Source organism: Tursiops truncatus, chromosome 11, assembly GCF_011762595.2.
Source record: "Tursiops truncatus isolate mTurTru1 chromosome 11, mTurTru1.mat.Y, whole genome shotgun sequence".
Lineage (NCBI taxonomy): Eukaryota > Metazoa > Chordata > Mammalia > Artiodactyla > Delphinidae > Tursiops > Tursiops truncatus.
The window spans coordinates 95,100,314-95,119,697 of NC_047044.1; the positions used below are offsets into that span (position 1 = coordinate 95,100,314).

Here is a 19,384-nt window from a genome sequence, read left to right on the forward strand (position 1 = left end):
CTATTTAAAATTGGTAAGGGGGTAGGGTGGCCGCAGAGATGGGCTTAGGACGGGGCAAGCTTCTCCCGCCATCCTACAATTACCTGGGGTTGAATTAGCTGGATTGGTCGTGCATGTTTTTCAAAATTGTCACTTAGGAGAATCTAAGTTTCTGTCTTATTTACACCCAGTAGTTAACCCTTCTACCATCTTTTGGGCCTCTCACTGTTGTGGCCTCTCTCGTTGCGGAGCACGGGCTCCGGACGCGCAGGCTCGGCAGCCATGGCTCTCGGGCGCAGCTGCTCCGCGGCATGTGGGATCTTCCCGGACCGGGGCACGAACCCGCGTCCCCTGCATCGGCAGGCGGACTCTCAACCACTGCGCCACCAGGGAAGCCCACCCTTCTACCATCTTAAGAAGCCAATGATACTGAAAAAACCGGTTGTTTCTTCATATGTCACTTGTTTCTTCATATGTCAGGGAATAAAGGAAGTTCAGTTCACTTCTTTCCCACTAGATTCTCGATTCCTTGAATGGACGACTTGGGACTGATTCATCTTTTTTAATTACCGGTAGGTAAGTGAAGTCCCTGGTACTGAAAAGGCAGCCAGAATATCAATGCAGTACAGTTCTGAGTCATTAAGAATCTTTCATCCTGTCGGGCACAGCTCAAGAGTTGTGCTCCATGAACTATGTCATCGGTTGGAATAGTAAATGAGGTGCAGGGAAGGGCCGCCAAACTTCAAAACAGGTCTGGAGAAGTGATTCGTTGCCCTCTTGTGTTCAGTTTTAGGAAATACAGTCTCTCCCATACACGGGCAACACATCTCTCTGATGTACGAATATGAGTTCCTGGGTTTGGCCTCGGGCATGCAACAGTGAACAAAGCATCTGCCCACAAGAAGCCCACATTGTAGTGGAGACACTCAGGAAAACAAGCCAAAGCTGGGTTGGAAAGGATGAATAGAAATTAGACAGATGAACATAAAGGTTATGTTGAATTGGTAAATTAAAGATTCTGGTGGAGGTGTTGTAAATGGAACGTAGCATGTACAGCAGCTTAGAGAGCTTGAAGCTTTTGCAGAACTGTAAATGATTCGGTGTGTCAGAAAGCAAGATGCAGAATGTGTCGGGGTGGGTGGGTTAGAGCACTGGTGATGAGAGAGGGAACTGAGAAGTTCCGACCGTATCCTAAGGATAATGAAGCGCCTCTAAGGTTTTGTTTTGTTTTGTTTTGTGGTGCGCAGGCCTCTCACTGTTGCGGCCTCTCCCGTTGCAGAGCACAGGCTCCGGACGCGCAGGCTCAGCGGCCATGGCTCACGGGCCCAGCCGCTCCGCGGCATGTGGGATCTTCCCGGACCGGGGCACGAACCTGCGTCCCCTGCATCGGCAGGTGGGCTCTCAACCACTGCGCCACCAGGGAAGCCCTCCTCCTCTAAGGTTTTTAAGCCAGAGTAACCTAGGTTGAGTAATGCTAGAAATATTGCTCATAGTGCTTTGTATTATAAATAAAGGTGGGGAAACGTCAGAACTGGGAGACCAGTTAAGACTCCGTTAGAGCAATGACTGGACCAAACTGAGCTAAAGTGGTGATGGACATAATAGAGAAAAGGGATGGATTTGAAAGACTGTGTATCTGTGTGTGTGTTGTGTGTGTTGGGACTCAAGGTGAGGGAAAGAGAGAAACCGAGGAAACTGGAGGTGACCCCGTGCTTCAGTTGGGTAATGGGGTGATGGTGGCGCCGTAGTCCTAGTATGGGGGGACTCTGCAGGGAGCATGACTCAATTTTACACATGCAAAACTAGGGCTTGCTCAACATTTATTGAAGCTTCTTTCTTGGGGCACCTTCCTGGATTACAGAGGGTGGAAAACTAAAAACGACATACCCTAGACTCTCCTATAGCTAGAGGTTGAATCCTATAGCTAGGTTTCAGCAACCATATGCACTAATCTAAGTCTTGAATTCAAAACCAAGGTTAAGTGAAGAGAGAGGCAGGGAGTGAGGATCCGTTCTGCTGGTGTGGATTCTAGCAGAGCCAGCGTGGTTCCAGAGCTTGAGCGGTGGCATCTCAGCACAGAAGGTGGCCTCCAGAAGGTGGGAGGGGCACTAGAATCTTGGTAGTTATTCCTGGGAGTCTGTTCTTTAGCTTCCCCCCTTCCTGCTTAAATGATCCTGCTCTAATATGAAGCCTGACGGACTCAAGGTGCTAATGGGACATCCAACTAGAGATGTACTATTTCACCTTCAGATGTAGAAGAGACTGAAGTACAGATCTAGAAGCAGAAGCCAGTAGATGGTAAATAGAGACACAGGAGTGGGGTGTAGTAAAAAGAGGTGGCTGGGGCAAGAACCTTGAAAACGACCAGCATTTAAGGGTAAACACAGAAGAAAAAGAAATAAAAAAAGAATGCTGAGCCAAGCTAAAGAGGAAAACAAAGGAAGTGATGTCATAGGTGCCAAGAGAAAGACACATTTCAAAAAGGAGGGACAGGCCAACAGTGCCTGATGCTGCAGAAAACAAGAAAATAACACTGAACTTTTTGTATCATATTGAGCATCCAAGAGGTCCTTAGAATTGTCAAGAGAGGTAAATCAGGTTTCAGGGAAACGGCAAAATACATATGTTCTTTGTTTGGCCTTGTCTAATCTGTTAAAAAGATTCATTTTAACTTTGTGACACATGTGGCTACACACGTTTTTGCCACTCCTCCCATCAAGAGGTAAAGTCTATTTCTCCTCCCCTTAACTTGGAACTGAGACCCTATAGACCAACAGGACATGGGAGTGACGCTGGCAAACTGATGCTGAGCCCTGAGACATCTGCGGCTTCTTCCTTTGCTTCTGGGAACGTTTCCTCCCTCAACCAAGACCAAGGGCGTCAAATGTAAGTGTGGATACTACATAGAGTGTGGGTCTAACAGCGCAAGACCACCAGCACCATCTGAAAATTTACACAAAGCAAAACGATGAGACAAAAGCACTCATTATTGTTGATAGAAGTCACTTATGTTTCGCATGCACTGATTTTACAGCCCTTCTGCCAAAATTCCTTTATTTCTGGAATAACTGTTGCCCAGTCTCTGTGCCTGTTTCCTTTAGGTCTATTCCTCTCGTATTGGATCAAAACACTGGTTAGTTGTTCCACTGGCTGTGCTCCTATAGCCTCTCAAACTACTTTCTTCTCTAGAACTTTCTCCTTTACTTTGCATTTGACTCAGTTTTTGAATGTTTCTCTCTCGAAATATTTCGAGTCTTCATCTCACCTCAATTCAAATGACCAAATTTTGAGTTGTTCTGTGCTGATCATTATGTCGGCCAGAGACGAGTAAGAACCTCTCAGTCTAATCAAGAACACAGACATGTAAAACAAAGAATATAGGGACTTCCCTCGTGGTCCAGTGGTTAAGAATCCGCCTTCCAAGGCAGGGGACGCAGGTTCAATACCTGGTCGGGGAACCAAGATCCCACATGCCGCTGGGCAACTAAGCCCGGGCGCCACAACTACAGAGAAGCCCGCGCACCGCGATGAAGGATTCCGTGTGCTGCAGCTAAGACCCAACGCAGTCAAAAATAAATAAATAAACTAAAAAAAAAAAAAGAATACAATAAAGTTGAGGGGAACTTCCCTGGCAGTCCAGTGGTTGGGACTCTGCACTTTCACTGCGGGGGGGCAGGGGTTCGATCGCTGGTTGGGGAGCTGGGATCCCGCATGCTGTGCGGTGTGGCCAAAAAAATAAAATAAATTTATAAAGAATATAATAAAGCTGATGCCACAATGATTAAAAAAGAGAGGTAGCTCAAGAGGGAATGATTAACTACTCAGAAGCAAAGGGGACCAGCAAGAGCAGCATGGGGCTGGGTTTTGATGTACACATCAGCATTTATTTCCTGGAGCTGGGAAGAGGATATATATTTGAGAAAGGAGGGAACAGAAAGTGCAAGGCATGGAGGCGTGAAGAACAGAGAGGTATGGGTTACTGAGAAGCGGGAACTCTTCCCTTGCCCAAGTTCTCTGAGGACATATGTTTGCTGGCTCTTAACTCCTCCACTGGGTCCATCTCTTAAGTTTGGCTGTTACCACTTTATTGCTTCATTCCCTCTACACACAGCACTCCCCCACACACACACCCACCTCGTATAACCCTCCTTCCTTCCTTCCTTTCCTTCCTTTTATGGGATTTTTGTGTGTGTTTAGGCCCTGGATTTAATTTAGTTGGATCGGACTGTAGTAATAACGTTTCTGTACGTTTGCCCAGAGGCCTTCAGCTAATGGGTGTATTCTTCACAGGCCAGTAAACAGATGAATAAACCAGCATGCTGTCTCTCATCCCTGTCTCCCTTCTCTTTCTTTGCATTCTACCCATCGTCCCCTGATTGGAGACCTCTTTGTAAAACTCACATTTTCCTGGATGTCTCAGACATTAGATTGCCTACATTAAGTCGCTTCTTCACCTGCCCGTCAATTCCATGGAGGACTTTCCTGCATCCTCGACCCGCAGGAGATCCACCCTGTGTTGGATGAGTATGTGGGCTGCTGCCCAGGGAGTTTTTCCCCAGGGTCAGCGAGAACCTCGGAAGAGTCTAGGCTCACATCTCTGGATGGCAGTTGCTCATTCCTGACCGTGGCTGCTGACTCTGACTTGATGTAATTAAATGATAACCACCAATGAGAAAAGTAAATCAGAGGATCTCTAAAACTGGGGGTCCAAGCGGAGACTCTGAAAACAAACAGGGACTTGTGCTAGAAGGGGCCACCAGAGCTGCCATGAACAAGACATCACCCCAAGTACTTTCAAGTAAACGGCATCCTTGAATGACCAAGAAAGACTACATGGTGGCTTCTGCTCTTCTGCCAGTTCCTGCCGTGCTTCCTTGTTTCCTCTCCCTTCCTTTCTTGCGAGGTCCTGCTCGCTGCCTGCCTGCTCCCCCTGCCTTGCTCTGAACATTTTGTTCCTGTTTTTACTGCCCTAACTTCAGACTCCCCCTCGAGACCCTAGGAAGGCGCCCCCTCCTACTGCCTGGGGAGGCCTTCCTAAGCTACAGTCTCTGGCTGGGAGCACATTGAGGTCATTGCTGTCCCTGCCAAATGACTGGCCTGAGTTCAGTTTCTCCATCTGTCTGTGCTTCATGGAAAACATGAGTGTGGCTCTAGGCTCTCCGTTGTAGGCCCTGCCTCAGTTCTGCTTTGCGTCTGCTTTTGTCTCTTCCCCCACCCCTGCCTCCCTGCCTTTTCTTGCCCTGGCTCTCCCCAGACATCTGTTCTGTAGCCTCTGCATTCTCATTGTGGAACAGGTGGGAAAAGATCAAGTTCTGGACAGGTCCGACCAGGAAGAGCTGGGTTTTGTACACAGATTTGTTCTGGGGACTGACCAGAACCCATGTATCTCAGAGATGGAGAACGTATAGCTTCCTAAGAGAAACCAGAGGTGCTATTGGCTTACTTCTGACTATGTCCATAGCTCTTCCTTGCTCGTGACAGCTTCCTTCCTTCCCTCCCTCCCTCTCTTCCTTCCTTCTTCCCTTCCATCATTTACTCTCTTCTTTCTTTTAGTCTGTAATCCATTAATACTATCTGCTCTGTCTACCTGTACACTTCTCTAATTTAGCTCATCAGGGAAATACAAAATATAGACTAAAGACGCTAACAGATAACTTGAAATTTACACACTGCAAGGGCACGTAAGGGCAACCATTCTTCAGATTTGAAGTTTCTGTAATTCAAGTTTATTCCTCCGAAGTGGAGATGTTGTAATGGTCTAAGCACTAGAGTTTCTAGGAATAAGAGTGAAGACAAAGTTTTTATAGCTCCTGGATCAGGGAAAACATTATGTACATATTACGTGACATGAAGGAAAGTACTGATGGAAAATAAAGCAAGCAGAATGAACTTGGCCCCAATTTTCTTTGGGCTTCTGATAGCATTTTTGTCCTTAAGATTCCAGAAACCAAGATTCTTAATATAAGCTTCAACAAAGACAAAAGACAACATAAGGCTGGAATCTCCTCTCATGGAGCTCCTCCACATTTCAAAAAGATGAGGGTTCTGTGTTCCTTAACTTTTCCTAAGACAGCAGCCCTCCTCTTGGACAAAACTCATGTACTGTCTGTTTGCCTGGATGTAGCAATATATGAGATTCTCAAAGGCGTGTGAGGGGGGCAGGGGGTGGTGAGAGAGTCAAACGTGTAGGTCAAGAAAGAGGCAAAGAAAAAAGAGAAACATAAGGATACAAAGAGGGGCTTCCCTGGTGGCACAGTGGTTGAGAGTCCGCCTGCTGATGCAGGGGACATGGGTTCGTGCCCCGGTCTGGGAGGATCCCACATGCCGCAGAGCTGCTGGGCCCGTGAGCCATGGCCACTGAGCCTGCGCATCCGGAGCCTGTGCTCGGCAACAGCAGAGGCCACAACAGTGAGAGGCCCGTGTACCGCAAAAAAAAAAAAAAAAAAAAAAATACGCCTGCCAATGCAGGAGACATGGGTTCGAGCCCTGGTCCGGGAAGATCCCACATGCCGCGGAGCAGCTAAGCCCGCGAGCCACAACTACTGAGCCCGTGAGCCACAACTACTGAGCCCGCGCACCTAGAGCCTGTGCTCTGCAACAAGAGAAGCCACCACAGTGAGAAGCCCGCGCACCACAACGAAGAGTAGCTCCTGCTCGCCGCAACTAGAGAAAGCCTGTGCACAACAGTTAAGACCCAATGCAGCCAAAAAATTAAAAAATAAATTTAAAAAAATAATAAAAGGATACAAAGAAAATTTTTGGTGTGGAATTCTGAAAGGACAAAAGTGAGAAAGGGGTTTAGAGGAATGATTCCAATATGGAAGATGGCCAGAAAAATAGAAACAGATTCTGGGCGCGTGACCGGAGGGGGCTGAGGAGCTGCTCTTTAGGTAAGAAGGAACCCAAGGAGAAAGGGAGGCTGGAGCCAGAACGTGGCTCACGGAAGGAAGGCAGATATGAGCGCCAGCCAGCCCTTCAAGGGAGGAGCAGCACATCAACGTGGTCAGAACCTTCGGAATGAGGGTGTGAGTGACTGCAAAGCCCCATCCCCCTTCTCCTCCCAGCCTCATACTGTAGCACAGCTTCAGACTCTCTAGCCCGGCTTTCTCCCTCCCTCCCTCTCTCTCTCTCTTCCTCGCTCTCCCTCATCTCATTGTTTCAGAGTAGGCCAAATTTGAAGTCCTTTCCAGGGAGTGGCCCTGTTCATCTTACTCTCCAGCCAAAGTGGAACAGAGTGAGAAGGAGAGAGACACATTCAACAACCAAAGGACTCGGTGGAAAGAGCAGAGAACCGTAAACAGTGAGTTGTTTTGATTGTCTAAAACCCTAAATAGACAGGGGTAGGGAGTGTGTGTGTGTGTGCGCGCGCGCGCGCGCACACGCGCGTGTGCGTGTGTGTGTGTGTGCGTGTGTGTGTTTTGAAAGGCTGGAAGAGGGCAATGGGGAATGTCACTGACTTAGAATTGAACAGACATCCCAATTATCCATGGAATCCCAATGAGGAGACACCAAGATGAGCAGATGATATTAAAAAGCCACAGATTTCAAAACAGAAGATTAGACACTAGGGTTGAAAGACGCCACAGGTCGGGGGTCATTATAAACCATTTACAGTATAAAATTTCCTCTGACTTGGTAGGAAAAAAGCAAAGAGAATAATGGCAAATGATCAAAGAATAGAATTTGAAGGAGAAATGTTGAGTGAAAGAGAGGAAGGGTCTGAGACTTATGGGGCACTAGGAAAGTTCCTGGGAAGATGCAGAGACAGAGATCCTACAGATATCCTTGCCTGCAATTGAAATCTCTACTCTCCCCGCCCACCTGTCAGATATGCTGCTTTTGGGACCCAAAGTGCTGCTGTTTCTCACTGTACTCATCATTCCCTCTGGTGAGTCCCTACCTTTTTTTTCTCCCTAAAATGTCATTTTTCCTCAGATGTGGGTGGAGGTGTATGTTAGAGGTTTGATGGAATGAGGCTGAAGGGGAAGAGGAGAAGAGATGCTTGCTATTGAGCTCTAGAATTGCCATTAAAGAGAAGAACACGGCGAGTTCCCTGGTGATCCAGTGGTTAGGACTTGTCACTTTTCACTGCCGTGGGTTCAATCCCTGGTCGGGGGAACTAATATCCCGCAAGCCGGGCAGTGAAGAAAAAAAAACCCAAAGGATAAAGAAGCTGATATATACAAATGCATACACAAACATATAAGGATCACCTCACAAGAAAGTCAAGTTTAAACCGTGAAGGAAAACAGTGAATATATACACCTAAGAAACACTAGTACCAGCCTACACACAAGCAGATTCACACGCACACAGAAAATATGTTGCCACATCTATACACAAATGAAAAATGATCTTCACAGATTTCAAAGAATCGAACTAGAAGATTGACCACAGAAAGTGAACCTTGGCTTTCAAAAAATCCTACTCTTTTTTTTTTTTTAATTCGGCCAAATGCAGACTGTGAGATGATAATTTTTGGACTTGTTCAGTAGTGCAGTTAACAGGGGTTGGCTGTGGGGACAGAAGGATGGGACATCAGAGAGTCTGCCAGCCTTCTGTGTGGATCAGGACCCTACCCCTTCTGGCTGGACTGAGGGCAAGAGGGCCTCTTGAGTCAGGGCATAGCAGAGCTCGCCTTTGTTCTCAGGAATCTGCTCTCTTTGAGTGTTCCCAAGTCTGTGTGTAGCACTAACGCTCTGAATACTTTTACATTGAGCTCTAACAGAAATAAAACACTGAAAGATAAAGTACAATTTTCCCATCATTTTCTGGTTCATCTTATACAAGCTTTACGGGGTATAGAGCTGGACTCATTCACATACATTTTCTCCTTCCTTTGATACAGACTGGACACCCCTAGGGGTCAACAGCCAAAGAGGAGGTAGGTGAACGCTTGGAACTGGGCTCTGATGAGGTTCTTATTAGGACAATGTAGCCGAACGGTTAGAGTTCAGGAATTTGTAGTACAACACAGAGATGCATTGCCAAGGTGTGGGAAATAGGATCTAATTCACTAGTTCAACAATCCTATTATCCTGGTAATTGCCTGGTGGTCCAGTGGTTAGGACTATATGCTTCCACTGCAGGAGGCACGGGTTCGATCCCTGGTCGGGGGACTAAGAGCCCATTCATAAAACATTCTTGTTCTCTTTTGAACTACTGAAATAACTTTCCCCAGACCTTCTCTATGTCCGTCTCATTTCCACTCCCTTGGAAAATGCCCACAGATCCTAACAGAAAACATTTTCCTAACCATGTAATAGTGGAGAAACTAAAATGCAGACCTAAGAAGTCTTCCCAGCACCAGAGCATCTGTGGCACAATCAGACAGAACCCAAAAGTTCTGGCTTCCAAAGGGCCACTTCCTTCAGCTTGATGAAGGATACTCTCATCAACATTCCCAGGCTGCCTCCAGGTACCTAACATAAGTTCTCTTGTTTTTCCCAACCCCTGAGAGCACTGCAGTATGCAACCGGTTAATGGGTCAGAAACCAAATGAGTGGGTCACAACTGGGGCTTTTAATGAGTTAGGATAGACTAAAATAAAAATAGAGTACACTGCAAGTACATTACCAGAGTAAAGTATTATCTTATTAAACTTGTTTCAGTTATCTTTGTGTATACTGAGGCACAATAGCATTTCTTACTGTGCATCCTGGTAGAGAAGCTAAAATATAGAAAAGCTTCTTTTTTTTTCTCTCTCTGTTGTGGGTACGGAGGTCTGAATCCCTACATTTTTGAACCTAGGTCATAGTCAGCAGTAGCAAAACTAAAAATCCAAATTCCTTTCTTTGGGCTGGTTAAGGTCCAGTCCTATTTTATGATTTGTGATGCAGAAATAGTACAAGAAATGATGAAAACGTTCCTTCAGGGAACACTCACGAATCCTTAATAAAGCATTCAGATGGTGGGAGCTCATGGAAAAGGTGGGTAAACTGAGGAATATACAGAAAACTAGTACTCTGCCTGGAATTCTGAGGAGACAGCCAGGATACTCTCAAACCCTTTGTTCGCCCACTGCTCCCTCTGTTTCTGTGCGTGGTTGGACCGGAATGTAGCTGGAGAGAATGGGAAACAGGGCAGGATAGGGCTGCACCCCGGGGAGAATCCACTCCCTTCTTACAGCTTCTGGAATGGTTCAGGTCAGTGGCTTTTCAAATATCCTGTGGGACTGGAGCAGACTTGAATTCCTTTTATCAAAATTTGTTCCGGAAGACAAAAGCTTATACTGAGTGTTAAAGATGAGGCTGTTGTCAATCTGATGACCTTCTATCCGGATTTTTTTTTTTAAAAGGATGAGTTAAGGAATAAGCAGGGGAAATTCCTTCAAAATGTTTTGTGGGGCTTCCCTGGTGGCGCAGTGGTTGAGAGTCCGCCTGCCGATGCAAGGGACGCGGGTTCGTGCCCCGGTCTGGGAAGATCCCACATGCCGCGGAGCGGCTGGGCCCGTGAGCCATGGTCGCTGAGCCTGCGTGTCCAGAGCCTGTGCTCCGCAACGGGAGAGGCCACAACAGTGACAGGCCCGCGTACCGCAAAAAAAAAAAAAAAAAAAAAAACGTTTTGTGTATTGCTTCTAGTGCAAGGATCAGTAACTCTGACATGCTTTATAAAAATGCTATTCTCACCAGATTTTAAATCTAACATTTATAAGCTGACCTCAAGGCAAACTGTGATTTTGCTGACCTCTAGTGGGTAAAACAGATTATGACTCTAAGCCATTTACAGTGAAGGTTAATTACCGGTGGGATGGTTAACAAACATTTAACTCTTCACACCGCTTTGTTATGTTGCTTTTTAAAGCAGAGACTATTTGTTTCCGGAGTTGCTGTTATTTACAGTTTCAGATACAGTTTTCTTAGTTTATCCAAATAGCTTCCACCTTAAGACCTGGACCATTTTTATTTCTTCCCCTCCGGCATTTACTTTCCAAGGATCAACAACAAGGCATTTCCTCTCCCTTCTCTTTACCTCACTTATCACTGAGCATCAGAAAACTACCAATGTTACCTTTTGTGAACACTCTTTTGTGTAAAGTCTATCATCAGACTGATATCCAATTACATCCAAATTATGAATATCAAAATCACAGTCTGCTTGAAACAGATTCAGACAGAACCAACTTATGGTTACCAGGGGGGAAGGGATAGCTAGGGAGTTTGGGATTGACATGTACACACTGCTACATTTAAAATGGATAATCAACAGGGACTGTATACTGTATACAGGGAACTCTGCTCAATATTAAATAACCTAAATGGGAAAAGAGTTTGAAAAAGAATAGATACATGTATATGTATAAGTGAATAACTTTACTGTACACCTGAAACTATCACAACATTGTTAATCAACTATACTCCAATATAAAACAAAAAGTTTTTAAAAGTCACAGTCTGTTTGAGAAAAACAATTTTCATTTTAAATAAGTATTGCAAAGAGGTCATCAATCCATTATAATTATTAACAAGCTCTATGACCTTGTGTGAGTTATTTATTCTCCTGGTCCTGAGTTTTACCATCTGTAAAAACAAGTACATAGTAATCCCAAATTAGCTGTATCTGTTATTATATGCTAGGATGAAGAAGTCATTCTTGCAGTCCAACACTAAACTGAAGTCTAACCGAGAAAGGGCGTGCCTGTGGTGGACTGTCTAATGGCCATGTAGTTCATTCATTCCTCTAAATAAGGAGCACACAGGGAGAAGGACTCTCTAGTGTTAGGACTGTACAGGTATATTTATGGAAGTAGGAAAGTGTGACGTTTGTTTGGGCTACAGGGGAAAGGACTTAGGCTGGGAAGCAAAGAAAGAAAAACACTGTGGGATCTTACTATGAGTCTACTGTGCTTGTCAATTTCACTTACTGGGAGTGCAAGTGTAGGGGTGGGGGACAGAGAACGCTCAGAAAATGTTTCCCGATTGTTTTTATGCAGATGATGTGACTCCAGTGACTCCAGAGACATTCACAGAAGATCCTAGTAGGATACTCTTTTGTTTATTTCTTTGCTTTCAAACTGGGGATAGAAGGGTTGAGGTCTGTACATCCTTCCTTAAAGGAAGACTAGAACAGCAAGTCCCCTGCATACAAACCTTCAAGTTGCGAACTTTCAACTTGAACATTCTCATGTCCAATCACCTAAGTGAGTTCTTGTGTCTGGCGTACATTGTCACGTGTGTGCATCCTCTACAAGTGGATGTGCTTTTGTGTACTTTACTGTACGGTACTGTATAGAGTACAGTAATACAGCATCTTTATTTCAAGCCCAGGATGTCCAGAAGCAAGTGTAAAAGCAGCAGTGATATAGCTGGTACTACTGTACTTTACAAGGTACTGTACGATTAAAAATGTTTATTTTTTGTGTTTGTTTTTTATGTATTATTCGTGTGAAAAGTATTATAAACCTGTTACAGTACAGCACCACATAGCCGATTGTGTTCGTTGGGTACCTAAGCTAACTTTGTTGGACTTACGAACAAATTGGACTTACAAAGGTGCTCTCGAAACAGAACTCATTTGTATGTAGGGGACTTGCTGAGGTTCAGAACTCTGTTGTCTATCTTAGGTGCCACCGAGGGCTCTAAACATGCCCAATCTTTTTATCGCTCCCTTATATTTTCCCCAAGAGTCCACATTCTTTCACTTCAATCTTGCCTCCTTTTAGATCATCATCCCTTCATCCGGCTCCTCTTTGCTACTTTTCCGACTTGCATTTTTCATTCCCTATGTTGTATCTTTGCAGATCTGGTGAATGATCCTGCTACAGATGAAACAGGTAGGTTTCACTCCTACAGGTATGTTTCATCTCCTTAAAGATGGTGTGATTCTTGTTAATATTCACAATTATTTATTCCAGCTCTTGAATTAATCATGTATTTTTATCACAGGGAAAGGGATGTTGTTCAGTGACGGTGGGATAAAAGGAAAGAATCCTGCTAGTCCTCTAAAAACAGGAAGCAAAGTGGATTAATAGCTTAAAAAGCATGAATTAAAGTCTTCCAAAAATTAGCATCATGTCAACAGGGCAAATAATATTCAAAAAATATTTAATTATTTTCAATTAACTTTATTCCCTCGGACATAATACACAAACCCAGCCACAGTCTTGACTTTGTCCTGTTATCTATATTCTTCCCTCTTGCCTTCTGCCTTCCCCTTTGCCAATTCGAAACCCTCCTCACACCGCTGTTTTGTGCCTTTTCAGTTCTGGCCGATATCAAGCCTCCCACAGATGACCTGGGTAAGTTCAGATCTGGGATCCCAGGGCCACCGGGCCCGTTCTGGTCTTTCCCTATCCCCCATGACAGAAGGCAGTATGGCTGGTGAAGGATCCTAATTAGGGCTACCATTTTATGTAGCACAATTGTCCAACAGTATAAGTTAAATTAAAGACATTTTTGATCCCCTAACAAGCAAGAACTGCGCGAGGGGTTTGATACACAAAATACCAAGACTTGATTTTTCGCTCCAAGTTTCTGAGACTGGATGGGTAAAGGTAAGACAAGGGTGAACAAAACTGATCTTCTTCTAGATATCTTTTGTCTAGTAGACGAGATAGACAAAGGAATGGATAACCTTATTCAGTTTTACAAGTGCTATAATCAGGATAAGCAAAAGAAGCGTGGAAGACTCAAAGAGTCCTTGACTATACTTTGTGTTGGGAGTTAGGAAAGGCTTTTATGGAAGGCATATTGACTAGGTTGATTCTTGAAAGACAAGTGAATAGAAAGGGGAAGAGCTTTTAGGTAAAGAAAACAATATGGGCAAAGGCTTAGAATGGAAATGAAAACCAATCAGAGAATAATGCATGCAAAGGAAGGTCCTAAGCAGATTCATGAACTGGAAAGCCAGTGAGAATGCTTTTGCCTAGTCCCAATAAAATATGATGGCCTGAACTACGTTAGAGGTAAGGGAGAGAAATGAGCTGTCAGCGAGCAGGGACTGTTGAGATGATGTCCAGTTTTCTATTAGGTAGACGGTAGCTATTGGGTGGATGGTGGTACCAATGTGAATATTGGTGAAGGGGAAAGATAAGGCAGTTTGAGATATGGAAGGATCTTTTTAAAAAAAAAATCCATGAACTCTTCCACAAAAATGGCAGTTGGATTTGTAGGTCTTGAGCTTATTAGGAGAAAGATCTGGGCTAGACATATAAGTTTGAGAATTCTCAACATATAAACCTGTAATTGAAACCATGCGACAGATATAGCATTCTTCCTGTGGTATCCTATAAGCAACCCTTCCAAAGACATTTTTACAGATAACTCCCGTGGTTAGTCTATTTCCTCAAGACTCATCTTACTCCTTGACTTATTCTCCATTTTACAAACTTCGCTGGTATTTAACCTGCCCCTAGGTTAGGGTCGGATGTGACTATGACCCTTGCTATTCTTTACCAAATAACTTTTATCCAAGAACCCATGATGATGTATCTAGAGCTTCCACAGCAGAATAATAATCTTTTCTCCCCTTAGCTCCAGGATGACGCTCTTCTGAGCATGGCTCGTTGCCTTGTGTTTCTACTAAATTTGCCTCTTGATAGAAACAAAGATATTCTCAATACAATGAGTTTCTCAACTCTCTAGGAGAGAAAGGAGAAAGACAAAAATCATTTAAAATCAGGTTAAATCTCTTCAATTTTGTGGATCAAAACACCCCATTATGGGTTTTCTTTTAGAAGTGGCTAAAAAAGAGTTATTAATTCATCTACTATGGGTGCCGCACATGGGTCTCAAGTAAGGCAACATGACAGTTACAGGGCAGTGACTTCTAGAAGCAGGAATAACTGAATAAAATTTTTGCCTTCTAGCCTCGCCCGATAAAAATACCACCACAGGTATGAATGTCTTTTGCGTGTCTTTTTTTAAGCTTTGTTTTTCCTTCCTGAGAATTCCTTGTCCTTGCTCTTGGGAGGATACTTGGTACATCTTCTAGTTTATTTCCAATTCTATCTCAAAGCGTATTTGTAATACTCTTCATTATCCTCCCACCCCACCCCACTGTTTTACGAGCTCCTGTTCTAAAAGTCATGGGAAAAAGATGGGACCACCGTTGCATGGTCCCAGACCAGTCTTCTCCCTAAACTACCTTTGGACACTACCTGTTGGTTAGTGGGTTGGGAAGTGACTGCAAGGACTCCATATGACTGTAGATGTCATGCTTTCTCTAATGTACTGATAATTCTGATGTGCAGATAGGGTTGAAAACCCCCCAGAACAGAGAAACAGTGACCCACCTTAGAATTCAAATTCTTCAGAATGGGACTGCTAGCATTTGATATTTCATGTTGCCACCTGTATAACCCTAGAAGGATTTTTTTCCTAGAAGAGACCTCAGGGACTATTTTAACCCACTTTCCTTCCAGGTAGGGAAGCACCTAAATTTCATTTTTTAGCCAACTTCTATTATTGCTTTGTTTTGGTGACAGGAAGAACATGCCCCCAACTTACAGTGATCCCCTGTAGAGATTACTTTGTAGGTTTTCCCCAGCTCTCTCTCCCCTCCTCCATCCCCTTTACCCTTTGTTCATGCCTGTTTGTTATGCCTCCCCGTGTTTTTTATGTTGGGCCTCTTCAGAGTGCCGGGATGAGAAATTTGCCTGCACAAGACTCTACTCTGTGCATCGGCCAGTGAAGCAATGCATCCATCAATTATGCTTTACCAGGTAAAGGTCCCAGAACACCTAGAGAGCATCGTCCAGGATACTGTGGAATTTCAGTCTTTGGAGGGGCAGACGTTTCTTAGCATAACCCTCTTAGCTACTCCTGAAGGTGCCAATGAGCACGTGGAGTATGGATTGAGGCACACAGAGAACAGTTTGACTAATAAGTGTAGACGCTAGAAGGCAAAGGAAGGTGGGGGCTGGAGGCAGGATCATCATAAGGGAAACTCCAGTCTATCAAATGTACCACCTCACTGAAAAAGGCTGGAGCTAAACATCCAAGTGTGAAGGTAGAAAATAGTAGGGAATGGTGGGGAGGAGTATGAAGCTTGAGTCTAGGTGGAGTGTGCAAAGTGTCAGCAGGAAGAGTGATTGATCCCATTCCCGTCTCCTACACTACTTGGGGAGGTGGGGTGGGGCGGGGCGTGTGAGGAAGAAGTCTGAAACACTTAAGGAAATCCAGATAAGGGGAGAACAGATAGGGAAGAGTGGGACATACAGGAGTTGAAGAGGCATCGCAAGCCCGAGGCTAGATCTTCCTCTCAATGCTTTTTCTATCTCCTTCCTGCACCGTGACATTTGCACTGGTGGCAGTTTACGGCGTATGTACATCATCAACAATGAGGTCTGCTCCCGTCTTGTCTGTAAAGAGCATGAAGTTATGAAAGGTAAGACTGGCTTTTTAGTGGGGAGGGACAGTAATGAGAGTGATAACTAGGCACAAGACGCTAACAGATCCGAGGTCTGGCTTTGCAGGAGGGCTTTAGGCTATTCCCTGACGTACAATAGCTCCCGTTCCAACACGTTATCCCAAATAAACAATCTAAGGAAAGCAGTACGCTTACTATATACACAACCCTAAGAAAAGCACCCCTCCCCAGATCTCTTTCCAACTAGACAGTAACCCCTAACTTCTCTTACATAGAGATAGAAATTTCAGATGCTCTGGTTGCTTTGAAGATTATTCACCAGACTTCTAGATGGAAAGCCAAGTCAGCCATTAAAAATAACAGTCTCTACTCATCTGCAGCCACGTTCATAACTCTGGGGGCGCGGGGAAAGCCACTGATTTGGAGGCAGTAGCATTTGGATATGTGAAAAATCAACTGGACTCCTAGACACCAGCTACCTTTTAAACATTCCACCAATTCCAAGAACCATTTACCTTGCTTATTGTGAAATGTCAGAGGTAGAGGAAGGTAGAAAGATTTTACAAGGGTCCAGAGTGTGTGGTTATAGACTGTGCATGGTGGGAAAAAAGATATTTGTCACCTTGCCCCTGGCCAGCCCCAAACGATGGCTGTGGTCAGCAAAGACACCACACACGAAAGCCACTCTGACTCAGCAGCCCGCCTTACACCAAGCCCCTGAGTAAGAGCTGTACTTAACTTCGCAGAAGGAAACTTGCTGCTTGCCCCCAATTGGCTCTATGCAAGCCACCTGCAAGGGAAGCACCTTGACATTGAGGATGAGTATTTGGGACTCTAGGCACTTTCAAGTGTCTCAGGGGACTTGCTAAAGTTAGCCATTTTCACATAGTAAACATTTAAATGTATATTGAATGACTGGACCTCCTATTTTTGCTGTTTAATAAGTCCACGATTAGAAGAATTGGGAGCAAGGTGTATAAAGGAAACTAAAATTTACCGACCACCAGTGTGCTAGGTACTTTTGTACCCATTTTTTCATTTTCATACTGACAACTACCTTGTTGAGGTGGGTATTTTAATGCTTGTTTTACAGAAAGGGATAGTGAGGTTCAGAGAAGTTCAACTTTCTGGTAGGAAGTAAATAACCAGTAAGTGGCAGGGCTGGGGTTCTAACCCTGATCCATTTCTCTTCAACCTTTTCACTACACCACCCTGCAGTCTTCCCTTTCCTTAAGACACGAGCGCTTGCCATCTTCCCGCATCCTCATCCCATTATGCTCTGCTTCTCTTCTAGATGAACTTTGCCGTCAGATGGCTGGTCTACCCCCAAGGCGACTCCGTCGCTCCAGCTATTTCCGCCTTCCCCCCTGTGATGATGTGAACTTGCAGAGACCCAGTGGTCTGTGATGTCAAGGAAGAGGAAAGAAAGAATGTGTGGGTGGGAGGGAGAGGGAACTGCTCTAAGAGGGAACTTCTTGTCCAACCATTGTCAGCCAACCCATAGACATGAGTATTTCTTAGACCAATCCCATCGCAATGTCTAGCTTTTGCCCCTACTTCTTGATTTTTCACCCATTTATCTCATTTTTCAGTACTTAAAATAGTCTATAGTATTGCATGGTTTTGCTGCTTCCCCATATCATAGACCTAGTAGATATACCATGTGGCTGGGATACAAACATTCTACATACAATTTCAAGGGAAAATAAACTTCAATAAAATGATTAAAAATAATAGCTAACTACTGAATCTGTTTGAGATAGATCTTAGGGTGGAAGACGTTATCACTGTCTACCTTAACTAACCATGGAACTTTATTTTTCATTCAAGAGTTTCCTAGATTAACCCCCATTCACCTACATAGTCCCCTTTACTTTTATTAATTATTTTGCTGGACTGTCCTAACATTTGCCTGGTAGGTCCTTTTTAGGAGAAGAATTATGGTAATTTTTGTAGTCGTAGAAAATTCTCCAGAGCCGAGTTATACAAGACCAAGGCTAAAGAGAGAGGAGTGCACCAGGTATAAAACTATTCAATTTTTCATGCAGTTGTTCAGGCAAGTAGGGCTAGCAAGTCTCATTTACCCACTCATTTAGGGTAGTATGGGGGTTAGCCCACCTCCACAAGTTAATTAGACAACTTAATGTGAAACCATATCCTTGATCCTAATTTCCTTGAGTGGTTGGTACTTCTTTCATCCTCACCACTTACCAAAATCTGTAGAGATGATGTTGTGCAAATGGATTCTAGAGTAGCCTGACTTGGGGCATAAGAAGGGAATTCAGACCTGAACTTTAACACACAAGTATAAAGTTTACCTGATGGTTTACAGGAAAGAGTAAAAGAAACACAATATTCAGGCAACCTGCATTCTAATCCTGGCTCTAGCAGTAACCAGGTAGCCTCAGTGAAGTCATGTTCTCTCATTAGGCCCTGGTCTAATTTCCCCATCTTTAACATGACAAAGTTAAATTTATGTTAGTTCGAAGGTTTCTTTTAACTCGATGGTTTGAGATTTAAATGCATTTTTCGTTTTTCTCAAAGCCTAGATGTTATATGTTACAGAATTCAACTTGGTAAGGGTTGGATTCCTTTCACATTGCGGAAATACTACCTAAATGAGGACAAGATTCTTGCTGTTAAGAAGCAATTTAGTTTAATAGGATTTGCACAACGGATTAAAGAGAAACGCTAGAAGAGCCCCAAAGCATGTAAGCCCTACCCCAATCTCTCAAAGCAAATGTACTCGTATATAGACAGACATAGTCAAGGGACATTGTAGCCACTGTAGAGGCATCTCATAGGCACAGAGTTTCCAAGAATCATTTCAGTCTCTTCATGAACTTGACCCTCCAATTGCCTACTGAACGAGAGGTGGCATTCCCACCAGAGAGCACCCCAATCCCAGTATTGGGTATATTGCAAATTAAACACTTAAAATAAATGTTCCCAATTTCCTTCTCAGAAGACAGTGGTCTGTGGTCTGGTTATTTCTTTTTCTATGTTTAGAAAGAAGGCCTGAACTTAGGCTTTAATCCCATTTTGAAAGGTGAGTGGCAGCATCACTCACATTTCTCTGTTCTGCTCTTCTCCATTG

General features: G+C 44.1%; 2 protein-coding genes across 6 annotated transcripts in view; one reads left to right on the forward strand and one right to left on the reverse strand.

Annotated features, from left to right (window-relative positions):
- Nucleotides 1–19,384, reverse strand: part of RIMKLB (ribosomal modification protein rimK like family member B) — a 127,734-nt gene that overhangs the window by 57,630 nt on the left and 50,720 nt on the right. The window lies entirely within an intron of this gene.
- Nucleotides 7,049–18,021, forward strand: MFAP5 (microfibril associated protein 5). Of its 5 annotated transcripts, XM_033867052.2 has the most exons (10): nt 7,056–7,279; nt 7,808–7,867; nt 8,828–8,863; nt 11,912–11,956; nt 12,719–12,751; nt 13,181–13,216; nt 14,786–14,812; nt 15,553–15,640; nt 16,232–16,305; nt 17,582–18,021. In XM_033867052.2, the coding sequence occupies exons 2-10, from the start codon at nt 7,810–7,812 to the stop codon at nt 17,692–17,694; spliced, it is 510 nt and encodes a 169-aa protein (XP_033722943.1). In that variant the 5' UTR covers nt 7,056–7,279; nt 7,808–7,809; the 3' UTR covers nt 17,695–18,021. The 5 variants fall into 5 exon arrangements, with proteins under 5 accessions (XP_073645161.1, XP_073645162.1, XP_033722945.1 ...); XM_073789060.1 differs by lacking the exon at nt 14,786–14,812 and having other exon boundaries at nt 7,049–7,279; XM_033867053.2 differs by lacking the exon at nt 8,828–8,863 and having other exon boundaries at nt 7,059–7,279.